This window comes from Phyllostomus discolor, chromosome 4 (assembly GCF_004126475.2).
Source record: "Phyllostomus discolor isolate MPI-MPIP mPhyDis1 chromosome 4, mPhyDis1.pri.v3, whole genome shotgun sequence".
Classification (NCBI taxonomy): Eukaryota; Metazoa; Chordata; class Mammalia; order Chiroptera; family Phyllostomidae; genus Phyllostomus; species Phyllostomus discolor.
The window spans coordinates 43287407-43301566 of NC_040906.2; the positions used below are offsets into that span (position 1 = coordinate 43287407).

Here is a 14160-nt window from a genome sequence, read left to right on the forward strand (position 1 = left end):
ATTCTTGCTTCTATAATTTTCACATTTTCCTTATTATTTTGCAATATTTTATTTCAAATTACTTTATTATTTTTTAATTTTTAATTGTTTTATCATTCAAGTACAGTTGTCTCCATTTTTTCCCCACCACTCCCCCACCCCCAGTCACCCCCAGCTCCCACCCTTGATCCTACCCCCCTTTGGTTTTGTCCATGTGTCCTTTATACATGTCTTTCTTTCTTTTTCTTTGTGTTTGAATAGACATCGAACTACCTGCTGCCCACACCATAGGGGGACAATGTGGGGAAGTGGAAGAAAAGGGGAACCAAGAGTATTTCCACCAAATAGATGTTTTGATGGAAGTGAGTGTGGTTATCCCCAGCAAGTGAATCTGACTAAAATCTGTTCGTGTAGAATTCATTTCTTAGGACAGGCTGGTCACTTCTATCAATGATGAGACCAAATTAACAGACTGAAGAGATGCTTCACTGCTCTGGGAACTGGAGAGAGAAGACTGCTGCAAATCTAGACATCTGTGTCCTACCAAGTTCTGGCTCTGGCCCCAGTTCTCCCGGGCGAAGGGCTTACTTAACATTGTTAAGCCTCAGTCACCTCATCTGTAGTAATAACTACTATTCAGTGAAGATTTGGGTCATGTCATTCCATGGAATCCTCAGAACAACACATTCATATATGAGGAACCTGAGGCTTAAAAAACTTATTCAAGGTCCCTCACAACTAAAATGTTCTGAAGTCTCAAAGCAAATGCATAAGGATGAATTCCTTAAAATCTCTTTTGGCTCATTTTTGCAACCAGCTTAAATTATACTAACAAACTTTCTTTAAACAACAGTATTGATATAAAGAACTATATTTAAATAACCAAAAATAAAGAAGTATGACAGAATTGTCATATAAAAAGCGAGCAGACCACAAAGTAGGGGTTCACATACTGCTGCCTGAAGGCCCAGTTCGGACCTCTGCCTGGTTTTGTAAATAAAGATTTAATGGAACGCAGCCACGCTCCTTCATCTGCGGTCACTTTTGCAGCCTGAAATATTTACTATCTCTTCCTTTATGGACAAAGTTTGCCAACTTCTGCCATAGAGCAATCTGATGACTAAGTTTAATCGGTTTCAAAATAAGCATACAAAATAATATTACTCTATTTAAAATCTATTAGTCTACTTCAAACAGCTTAGGATACACAAATACAGAAAATGATTCTCCTGTCATCATAACCCCTTGCTCGGTGCCTGAGACATCAAGGAGAAAGGAATGAAGAACGTGTCCACACATACCCCCTCTGGTGTCTGATCCCTGGGTTTGAGAAGTCGGATGTTTCAGGAAGGATATGTAATAACTAACAAAGCAGTCACTCAACCATGGCCATCATTTTAAGGTGGAAAATTTGATCCAGCTTTAGGGAAAGGCTGTGATGTACTCATTCCTGTGTTGTAAAGCTCTGTGTCACAGAAGTACGCACCTGCTCAGTGGCACCATGTGAGACGCAGAAAAGAAATGTGCAGGAACACAGCCATCCTGTGTTCCCCCTACTGTTCCATAATCATGTTACAACGAAAGGAGCCTAGGAGGTTCTAAAAGTAAACTTCAGCTTGACATTAAAGCTTAATTAAGACTTGTAGAAGAGCTGCCTAGAAATAGACATTTATAAAATATTCTGGCATGTAACCAAAGCATTAGTCACTGAACACCTTTGGGAAAGAAGCTGGCACTTAGACAAGCAACAGAAGGTGAAAGCATCGCATAAACAGCCAGGTTCCAAGACAACAGCAAATTAAAGCGAAACACAATGTTCACATTTCAGCAGCTAGGCTCCTGGTTTATTTTCCATTTTTAACCTACTTTGCCACATAATCATAATTACAATTCTCCTCTTCTAAAAAATACATACATCTTTATCTTGATTCATTAACGGGGTGCCACCAGAAAGATGCCCACCAGCTTGTTGTGCGAGACGCAACAAAGGACCAGGTGCACATCTGGAAGCGTGACGAGGCTGGACCAGCACTTTCCCCAGAATCACAGTTCATTCTTCATTAAAGCATGCACAACGCAGACTTGACATTTACAAAACAGCCTGGAATCCACGTAATTTAGACAACTCGAGGTACTGGGCACATACGAAATCACAACTTAATAAGTGAAAGAGGAAAAAAATAGAAAAATTATGTATTTTTGCACCATGGTTCTATGTCTTTCTTGAATGAATGCTACTGTTCTATTTTGCAAGAGATGCTCCCCAAGTCTCAGTATAAGGAATGTACTTTGCCTTGATAACATGAATTAGTGCTTCCTAGCTAACTTTTTAAAAAGGTGCCAGAATAAAATACAATATAAGCTGATAGGTACCTGCGTCAAGATACGTGAGTCACTTATTTGACAAAATGTAGCCTTCGGCAAGTGGTCTGCAAGCCCAGATCAATTATTTTTTCCCACTACTGACTTCAGGGGGAAAAATACTGGAAAATTCTTGTCTATTGGAATACATCAGTTATCTGACATTTAAGAAGATTTTATTGAACAAAGGCAAACTCACTGAAGTCTAGAAGGTTATAACAGAACACGGATTGGAAGGTTGAAGTAGGAAATAGCATGTTTTAGGGTACAAGGCCTATAATTCATCTTCCCCAACCTCTGTGCCATCAGTGAGGTGCACAGAGTGGGCAAAAGTAGGTTTACATTTGTGAGTACACAGAGTTAATAAAGCCACTGCAATAATTATAACCTGCATATTTAGCTACAGTTGCCCATACAGCTAAAGACGTGCAGGTTATAATTATTACAGTAGCTTTATTAACTTTGTGTTTTGCGTACTCACAACTGTAAACCTACCTTTGCCCAGCCTGTATATCCCTACTACCTGCATTTTTAAAATGGACCATTTTGTTAGGCTAACCCTTTTAAGGGCTAACAGTATAGTGGCCAATGCTGGCAATTGCTTGCAGTCTACCCAACAGTGATTGCCCTTTTGAGCTGCTAACAGAACCATGGACTACTGAAAGCATAGGCAGCATTCCCCTGATACTGCAGAAGACAAGGCCCTAGCTCAGGAAATGAATCCTAATTGATCTAATGTGATCATGAAGACTACATCCATTCTTCAACCATGCTGGGTTTGGGGGTGAGTATGTGATACAGGTCTGGTTAATCAGCATAAGAAGTCTGCCAAGGCATTGGCCTTCCTGGAGAGGCAGCCTCAAGAGGACACAGAATTTTGCTCTTGCCCCCTACCTTTTTTTTTTTTTTTGTTGGGAACCCTGGTGCTGCTGCAGCCATCTAGTGACCATGAGGGAAAAGCCAAGAGAACTGGAAAGATTTTGGTAGGTGCTCACTAAACCTGCTACTGCCTCCTACAGACTGCATAGTATGCCAAATAATTAAATCCTGTTATTGTTTAAGCCACTATTAGTTAGGTATTCTGTTACTTGCAGTTAAAGGCATTCCTAACTTATGTGAAAACAAGTGTTCAGGAGAAGCCTACATCAGCTCCTACCCTGGAAGCCTGACTGAAGAACTAGATTTCAAACTACCTGTGTAATGACTAACACCGGCTCTTATTTTTATAATCTTGATAAAGTCATATTTGTTCACCTTCATTTTGCAGTGTAAGTCCATTTGAATATGATTTATTCTTCTGAGAATTTAGACATTCAGAAGAAAACCTTGACTTAATGAAAACATGAGACAGAGTGCATAAGCACTATTTAGTTTGCTTTTGGCAGTCCATTAGATTGCAGTCTTCAGAAACTCATGTTCTTAACTGAGTAAATGCATTTACCTAAAGCAGGTTTATAGCTCTCGGCACATAAATACCATTAGCTACAGCGGATTTATGGGCGAGAGAATACTAGAACATATGGTCACAATTTGCCTATATTACAGAGAAGAGAGAGGACACCTATGTGAGACAAGCATATATTTCTCCGACAGAGTATAATTTACTAAAAATGCAAAGCACCCTGTCAGAATCCTTCACTGCGGGCTGAAAAAATCGATTAGAAGAGTGCTCATTAGAGAATTCCTGAAATAAGTTACCATTTCCCAAGTAGAAATCACCTGTAACTTTCCAAACTGATGCAAAAGAGGTGGGGCTTACATTTTACACTGGCATTCATGGTCCTTCAGACCTCCTGAAACTAAGACCTGCTGGCCCGGTCATGGGCAGCAGCATTTGGGGATGTAGAGAGACAGACTCTAGACAAATAACTAGTGTACACACAGAAAATGTTTAGAATTCATTGGCAACATTTCATTTTATGGTCAAACTGAAAAGGTTTTTTCTTTTACCATAATCTATAAATATCCCAACCATACTTTATCAAAATAACAACTTTTATCAGAGCTTCATGTGTAAGTCTTGTGCTCTGCACTCAGCCTGCATTATCACATTTTATATTTAAAATATCTTTTATAAAGTAGGTACTATTTACCTCCTTACCAATGACAAAAGGAGTTTATAAGAGTTAAAAGGCTTCTCTAAAAAGGTCATGCAGCTAGTAAAGGGCAGATATGGAACCTGAACCAGGTTTCATTTCAAATCTGAAACTCTTAACCACTACCATATTTGTTCTCAGATTTTAGTATAATAAGAAACCCTGGGAGCCCTGTTAATAATAACCACTTCTGGCCTGGTCCCCATAGCTTCCAGTTTGGATGGTCTGGGGCCTAGGAACCTGCATTTCTACCGAGCATTCCAGGTGATTCTCATGAAACTGACTCAGAAGCCCCATGCTGAGAAACCCTGCCTTACCCTAAGTTGCCTGCCATTTAGAATCATAATGGACTTGATATTTACATGACATTTAGTGAAATAGTATCACTTCAAATTAAAAATGCAAAGTAGAGAATGTAATAGCTTACTGCAAGAAAATATGTAATGAAGAAAAATAATAATTAAATTATATAATTCAATGTTAATTCAAGAAGATGTATTTTCACTATTCCAAAAAGAAGCATTCTTAGTAGTATTTTTGTACCAGTATGTTCTGTTTTCTCACAGGCCAGAGGGACTGCAGTGACAGTGGGGATTTCTGATGTAAGAAAAATAAGAACACTACTTATTTGTAGCTTACATAAGCTTTCCCTCACACACCTCTGCATATCAAAGGCCCAAGGCAGCAAAACCACAGGGAAAACTAAGCATTTTAGAAAGAAAATAAATACACAAATGGGAAGGTTATAAACTTTGCAACTAACACAGCAACAAAGGCATCACATTACTGGCTGGGATACAAAATTGTTAGCAGTCACTGTTTTTGGACTAGCTGAGCAGCCAATCTGGATAATTTAAGTCTAAAATCCAATTATTAATCAAATAGGTTAGGGCTTCTTGGCCCTCAACAGTGGATGCTCAAGGCTATACTGGCATTGCCTAAGCAAAAAGAATTAATTTATTCTCTGCCATATGTGGCTCCACCCAGCGGGGTACTCAGCACTGTTTGTTAACCTTTTCACTCGTTCCTAGTTGACTTCCTATTCCATGCATCATAACAACTATTATGAATCTTTCCCCATGCCTTTCAAGTTCCCAAACTCATCCTAAAGGCCCTCGCTTTCCAAATATGAACTTGCTTTTATATCCTGGCTATCCATGAATTCTCTACATTTAATTTCCTTCCACAATGTGTGGTTGAAAAATCACACATTGGTTTCCTAACCAATGTCAAACATCTTTTCATAGCTGCTTAGCTCAAGATGCAGGACCATTTTAGTTTCTTTCTAAGGCTAACTCCTCCACCTGAGTCTGATCCCATTATATGCTGTTTTCTTTAGAACCGTGTTCCAGCCTCAGCAGACACCCATTCGTCACTCACAGTGTTGCAGACATTGTTTTAGGCATTGGCAACACAAAAATGAAAAGACAGGGCCCTGCCTTGAAGCAGCTCACCAGGTGGTATGGAGACAGGTGAAAATGGTAGTGAGTACAAGTGCACTGGGCCGAGGGGTACAGGAGGACAAAGGGTTACATACCTGGAGACCAAAGGGACTTCACCTAGGAAACAGCTGACATTTACAAGATAAATAAAAGCTAATCAAGTAGATAAGTTGGAGAAGTGAAATCAAGAAGTGAAACAATAGAGAGGCTTAGGAAAGCATGGTGTGGCCAAGCAACTGTAAGTAGTCGGCCATCAGTGGAATTAGTGAGAAAGGATGCTAAGGAATTCAGAGTTTTAGGTTATAACGAGCCATTGAAGTGCTGTTATCAGAGGAGCATGTGAGAGAGCTCTCTCTGGACCATTATAGTAGAGGAATTAGAATGCAAAGAAAGAGGCCAGTAGCCCAGAAAGCTGAGAAGCCTGATGACCTATGTAGCATAATAAGTACCTGGTTTAGATTAATAGTGGTAGAGATAGAGAATTATGGTGGACAAATATATATATATATATATATATATATATATATATATATATATTTAGGTGGTAATATTGTAGAACTTAGTGATTTATTGAATGTCAGGGCTAAGAAAGGCAGGAGAGTGAGTTCCGGCCAAGATGGAAGCAGAGGTAGAAACGCTTTGCTTCTTCACACAGCCAAAAGGAGGATAACAACAATCTAAACTCAATAAACAACTAGAAGTGCCAGAAAAATCAAACTGCATGGAATTCTGACAACCAAGGAATTAAAGAAACAGTCAACCAGAACTACCAGACCAGTAAGGCAGCAGACTGGAGAGAAACCGAGGCGAGGCGGCTGACCATGCAGGTGGGGATGGCTGAATGGGAAACTCAGACTCAGAGTTGACTGTGGACTAGGTGGTTGCAGTGGTGGGAGAAACTCCTAGTCTCACACGAGAGTCCGTTGTAAAGTGGTCTAGAGATGAGCAGGCAAGCTGCACTGTTCCCCTTCTGGCCCCTCCCCCACAGGCAGCACTGCAGCGCAGCAAAGAGGGTTGCCTTGCTCTGGTGAATACCTAAGGCCCCACCCGCTTACAACTTAACAGGTGCACCAAGACAAAGAAATATGGCCCAAATGAAAGAATAGAGCAAAACTCCAGGAAAAAAGCTAAGCGATGAGAAGACAGTCAACCTATCTGATGGAGAATTTAAAGCCCTGGTAATCAAAATGCTCACAGAACTAACTGAGCTTGGTCAAAAAAATGAAAGAACACACAAAAGATACCCAAAATGAAATAAAGCAAAATACTCAGGGAACCAACAGTGACAGGAAGGAAGCCAGGACTCAAATCAACGATTTGGAACAAAAGAAAGAAATAAACATCCAACCAGAACAGAATGAAGAAACAAGAATTTAAAAAAAAAATGAGGAGAGGCTGAGAAACCCCTGAGACAACTTGAACATTAAACTAACTGAGCTTTAAACAATCCAACATCCAAATCATAGGGGTGCCAGAAGAAGAACAACAGCAAGAAATTGAAAACTTATTTGAACAAATAATGAAGGAAAACTTCCCCAATCTGGCAAAGGAAATAGACTTCCAGGAAGTTCAGGAAGCCCAGAGAGTCCCAAAGAAGTTGGACCCAAAGAGGAACACATCAAGGCACCTCATCATTAAGTTACCCAAGATTAAAGACAAAGAGAATCTTTAAAGCAGCAAGGAGAAAGGAGACAGTTACCTACAAAGGAGTGCCCATAAGACTATCAGCTGATTTCTGAAAAGAAACCTTTCAGGCAAGAAGGGGCTAGAAAAAAGTATTTGAAGTCATGAAAGGCAACGACCAATCCAAGATTACTCTATCTAGCAAAGCTATCATTTAGAATGGAAGGGCAGATAAAGTGCTTCCCAGATAAGGTCAAGTTAAAGGAGTTCATCATCACCAAGCCCTTATTATATGAAATGTTAAAGGGACTTATCTAAGAAAAAGAAGATCAAAAATATGAACAGTAAAATGACAACAAACTCACAACCATCAACAAATGAACCTAAAAAAATAAAGAAAAACAACAAAAACAAAAACTAAGAGAATGACCACAACAGGAACAGAATCAGAGAAGTGGACATCACATGGAGGGTTTTCAGAGGGAGAAGGGAGGAATAGGGGGGAAGGTACAGGGAAGAAGAAGCATAATTGGTAGGCATAAAATAGATGGAGAGAGGTCAAAAATGTTTTAGGAAACAGAGAACTCAAGGAACTTATATGTACAACCCATGGACTTGAACTAAGAGGGGGGAGGAATGCTGGAGGGTTGAGGAGGCAGGGTGGAGGGGGGATAAGGGGGGAAAATGAGAAAACTGTAAAAACATAATGATACACTTTAAAAAAAACAAATAAAAATAAGAAAAAAACAAAAAGAAAGCCAGAAGAATGCAGACTGAGCTCCAGGTTGTTGGTTTTGGTAACTAATCGTCGTGATATCATTGGTGGAGAGTGACTGGGCGCCAAGAGGACAGGTCCAACAGACATCAGGATGTGTGGATGCGGAACTCAGAGATACTGCTTTGGGCACTGGCAGTATAGGCAGGCCGGGTGAGGTCACAGTTGTAGGCAAAATTATCCCCCAAAATATGGGAGTGTGAGAAAGGCATGAGAGAACCTTTTGGGGCATCGACAGAGCCAAAATCAAGGATCCTCCAAAGATAATTGAGAAAGAGGGGCTGCAGAAAGACAAAGGGGTAGGACGATGAATATCAAAGCAAAAGACACCCGAAAGAGGGAGTGAGAAGCTGTCAACTGCTTCAGAGGACGGTTCAAAGAGGGATGAAACATGCCACCTGGATATAAGTAGAAAGATTTTCTCTCCAACTCATTCTTTTTCCTGCTTTTGCATTATTAAATAAATAACATGTGATAAATCCACGTTTCCAGTATATCTTCTTCCCTTAAGCACTTACACTGTCATTTGGCTACTACTGCACTGAAATTTCTATCTTAAAATTGGCCACTGACATCCTTTTGTTACCCACAAATCACATTTTAAATGCCAACTCCCATGACCTTTCCTCAGTCATTACGCCATCTCATTTCCCTACAAAGTCTTACAATATGAAGTCTCTCTTTTTTATATTGGCCATTTCACAGTGCACTCAGTTCTCCAGGTAGTTCTTTTCAGTCTCCTACAACGACTCCCTGTTTTTAAGCTCTTCAAATAAAACAATCCCCCCACATGTTAATCTTCAGTTCTTTTCTCTGTGAAATGCACATTTCACCATACAGGGATTCCACAGTAATCCTGAACTAGATTTTCAATCAAAGAGAGGCATACAGAAGTCCCACCGAATTCAACATGCCCCAATTTAAACTTGCTTCCTTTACAGACTTACTTGCAATGTGGTTTCCCATTTTCCTGCCCTGCCACTGATGCCTTCTCCTTCTCCTCTTCCATTTCCCACACACAGTCACCCCTCAACCTGAACTGTGCATTCCATCCCTCTAGTCTTCTTCATGTCCACACCTTCCCTCTGATATGCAAAACGATTTCAATCTAGGGGATCTAGACATGCCAAAATTATCACAGTTTATTTCCCATAATAAAATAACAACAGCAGTCAACATTTATCTAGTGTTCACTATATGCTAGGCAATTTTCTAAGCATGTCACATACATTTTCTTTTTACTGTTTCCCCTCCTGTGAATTAGGAGGAACAAAGTAGTTTATTCTCTTTCAAATATGTCATGAATGCTGAGGAATCTCTTCATTTTTGACATCAGTCTGAATGATGTGACCATTTTTCTTGGTGACAAACTAGGCGTGATGTAGTGAAGGCTAGCTCACTTTGCCATGCAAACTCTATTAAGAAGCGCTGACAAATGTCTGAAACACAACTACAGGTCTAACGATGATGGCCAAGGCCACTGTTAAAGACTGAAATATCTTCTCAGCTACTGCCAAAAGAATAAAACGTGCTTCATAAAGCATTGTAGCTCATATTCTCCTTCCTTCAAAAAGTGGTAATCTGTAAGTGCATATTATGTGACTGATGAACTTAATGCCTCTCAGGAGAATGTCATCCATTTTCAGTTCTTTAAATGCTGCTAACCCCCAAGTGTCAGTTCTTAGTCCTTTTCTCTCTGAAACCCACCTGTACACCCACTATCCCAGGTTGATAAATAACAAATAGTGAACTACACTTACTTCAAAAATCCAAATTTAGCAGAAACTTGTAGATCAGCGGAACAGTTTTCATGGGCACAAAACCTTGCAAAGGGTATCTGGAAATAAAATATGACAGTGTTTTATTTTTAGTTCAATCAGTAGGTGTATTTCTGTTTTTTAAAGACTATGACATCTTGATACATGAGAAAAATAAAAATAAATCAAATTGATAACTTCTTGTTTTATCCCTTTTTGAAGAATTCAGTGTGAGAGTGAGTTAGTAGGCTTAAATGACAAATAATTACAGGGCTAAAAGTACTAATTTCTTCCAATAAGCATATTTAAAGCCTAAATTTGTTAGGTGAAAAAATGATTTTTTCTCCTCCATAATAGTTGTAAAACAATGTTAAGCAACTATGATAGTGACCTATTTAAGTATTTAAATCTCTTGCTGCCAGGACGCTCTTTGCCCAGTTCCTCTCCATTTTCTGCTGCTCTGATTCCACTTATTCCACATGAGCACAGCTCTTCATTTTGCAGAGAGTAAGACAGCAGTCTTCTATTTGTTGAAAACAACACATTGTAGAAATTCAGAAATGTCACTTCAGAAACAACACATTGAAGAAAATGAAATGATAGACTATCATAGAGGTTTGAAAATGTATTTACCTCTAGGCATTTTAACAGAACCCAGATATACTACAAGATATATAAGAAGACCTGAGTTAGAAGCTGGGCAAAGAAAAAAAATGGAAAGAGAAGAGAAAAAGAAAAATAAGTGGTAAAGGTGAAGAAAGATGAGATGCGGGAAAGAAAGGAATCTTGAGAGGCGGAGAAGGAGTCAGGTATGTAAAAGGGCAAACAACTGCAGGTTGGCACGCTGCTCGTCAGATCAGACTGCCTATATGGGGCGGGGGGGGGGGGGGGGAAGGAAAGCGGAAATCTTCTTCTAAATGATGAGGTAGATAGGAACTTTTCTACCACTCTTACCTGTAGAACAGGTTGGTCTAAGAGTCAAAATGGGAATTATTTTAATATAACTGCCAATTGCTTAGGTTTTGGCTTGCATACTTATAATAAAGACATTAAAAAATAGTTGATATTGAAAAGTTAAGTTAAATGGAAGGATGAAAAATACTGGCTTCCAGAAATATTTTTATATGTGGGAATAAAGAAAATTTGCTCCTAAGTTATCTTTATTCAACCCAATGTTGTAGACTAGACAGTGTTGATTGTAAGTTCAAATATCTTAAAGTGACTTAGGGGCAGTTTATTTGGGACAGGATATGAACTAGACCTTTAAATGTCCCTTTTATCTTTCACACTCTGTGTGCCACCAGCAAACATTTTAATGAATGCTTTTAACATACCCCAAAACATTCTGTTGACCATGTCTCTGTGTTGTTGGACAGCAAAGTTCTGAACAGCTGGACCCCCAGAAATAAACACACTGTCAAGGAAACTGATATATTTTGGGATAAACTGGACAAAGCAGTTGGTGGTTAGAATGCAGCACCCATCTCAAAATGCAGTTAGTCCTGGCATGAGGTTGGGAAGCAGCTAAATTTAAAAAGAGAAACTGTTATGCAACATAAATACATGTTTATAAATGAGTAAAACCCAGCAAAGGAATTTGACTAGTAAGACATGAGTGAATCATGAGTGGGGGGAGTAAGAGAGAAGGAGACAAAAATGAGAGAGAAGAGACAGAAAATGAGAAAGAGAAAGACACACTGAACACGCATGACGACCCTGAGTAACTGACTCATGAATGTAACTCACTCCCATTATGAGTGCTTTCTAGCAATGTACTTTCCTCGCCAACAGGGCATCAAGAAAAAAATTAGCCCTGGCTGGCATAGCTCAGTGGATTGAGCACGGGCTGCGAACCAAAGCATCAAAGGTTCGATTCCCAGCCAGGGCACATGCCAGGGTTGCAGGCCACGGCCCCCAGCAACCGCACATTCATGTTTCTCTCTCTCTCTCTCTCTCTCTCTCTCTCTCTTTCTCCCTCCCCTCCCTCTCTAAAAATAAATAAATAAATCTTAAAAAAAATTAACATGTTGTGTTAGAAACCACTGCTTTGACTACATGCATATTTTTTAATATTCAGCTCACTATCCTAAAGAGAATACAAACAAATAAAAAACAAGATACCATAAATCTATTATATTAAAAATTCATAAAATTAAAAATAAATTAGAGTTCATTTCTCCAGAACTATGCAATATCTCAAAAAACAATTTTGTAGTTACATGTCACAATTTCTGAATAAAAGAAAATATTCCTACTGTTTTTTCAATTCTGTTTTTTTCTTTCTTCTGCTGAAGAATTGGCTGAAGTGGTGGGAATTCCTCTGCTGTTCGTCTGTTGATATAATGATGCCCAAGGTGGTAAGCAGCTTCAATCTGGATTGGGGTGAGGATGTCTCGCACATCTTTCTAAGGAAATTTAAAACCATATGAATTAAAAACAAAAAGCAGCATGTAAGTTTAAAAATATAGAGAGCTCCTCCTTTCCTGCATAAGGCCCAACACAACACATGGAAGTCAAAGAAATCTTACCTTTTCATCTAAATTATTTTTATTAAATAAATGTGTATGTTTTTTCACATTATGAAAATGTTCATGTTTTTAGGAAACAACACAAAAATAGCATAAAAATGAAAAACTATAACCATCCAATAGTACAAAAAGGTCTACTATTAGGTATATTTTCTTCTATGGTATCTTCTATGCACACTTTTTTTTATAACTTGAAATTATAACAAAAGCATTTTTCACTATAAATTCCTTGTAAATTACTTCAAAGTACTAGTGAACATTTTATTCTATTTAACATTTCCCTCTAGTAGACTTATAGAAATATAATCTCTCCATTTATTAAAATTTATTTTTTTATTATTATTGTTCAGTTAGTTGTCCCATCTTTTCCCCTGTTGCTCTCCCCTGTCCCCAACCATAGTCAATCTTTTATTACATCTTGATATGATTTGATTCATTTGATTTTATGCATATTATAAAACATATCCTTTATGGACCTTTTCCAATTATCTTTCCTAACAGGTTATAAATGATATATAGCAAAGTTATTTGTTTTGTATATTTAATATTTTATCCTAAATAGGATAAAATTTATTTACTGGATCTTCTTGCTGGTTGTTTTATAACTTTTTTCTAGGTTTATTATTTTTATACTTCACAAAAAAAGAGTTCTTGGATTTATTTATTAATTACACAGAAATTGTAGCCCATTCAGAATCCATCACACTCAGTATGATTCTTTTAAATTTAACATCTTAATAATTTTTTTACTTTTTATTCTTCTTTATTCTATTAAAATTATCCTAATTTTTCCTCCTTTAATTTTTATCTGTAATTGACAGACATCCTACTAGTAATGTCAGTGGGCCAGGTTTCTATTTACCTACAGACACCTCAGGGTTGGAATATGGCTTAAACATTACTGTGTAAAAGGAAAAAAAACCCAAAATTAATAATCTCTAATGGACAGAAAAAGTACCTCCATACAGATTACTGCTGTGCTACCTACAGCAACAGTAACCTGATACCATCAATGAAGTAAAATAAAGGCATATGTGACATTATGGCATATGTCACATAAGAGACTACATCTGTTCTATGCCTTTACATGATTATAAAAATAGATGTAATATTTCTTCTTTCTCATCAGCCACAACATTATCAATACATGTCTGCAGAGGTGAAAAGCAAGTGGTTTGGAGGGAGACTACTGAAGTTCAAATTTCCGGTTCATCACCTACTACCTCTGTAACCTTAGGCAAATTACTTAATCTGTGTTCAGCTACCTCATGTGAAAAGCAGAATAATGATCATGAGAATAATGATAATGACGATACCTACACTGTATTATTGTGAAGATTCAATGGTACAATGTACATAAAACACTTAGCACAATATCTGCCACTTATTGAGGTCTCAATAGATGTAAGACATTATTATGTGCATGTTGCTTTCAAAATGTGACTATATAAGCCAACAAGGAATTACTGAATTTCAGTGTCTTATAATAAGAAATTCTGGTAAACATTTGGAAAGAATTTTAAAGAAAGAAAATTAGACCACTGCCAAGAACATTAAAATGAGTTACATAACAAGTATTAGACTTGTATTAATTAAGTG

General features: G+C 38.0%; 1 protein-coding gene across 1 annotated transcript in view; it reads right to left on the minus strand.

Moving 5' to 3' along the window:
* ITGA4 (integrin subunit alpha 4) overlaps window positions 1–14160 on the minus strand; it is a 78672-nt gene that overhangs the window by 14891 nt on the left and 49621 nt on the right. The window contains exons 16-17 of the mRNA XM_028509976.2: window positions 12289–12438; window positions 10037–10113 (exon numbers count right to left, since the gene is read on the minus strand). Of these exons, the coding sequence (XP_028365777.1) occupies window positions 10037–10113; window positions 12289–12438 (227 nt within the window). The remainder of the gene's footprint in view (window positions 1–10036; window positions 10114–12288; window positions 12439–14160) is intronic.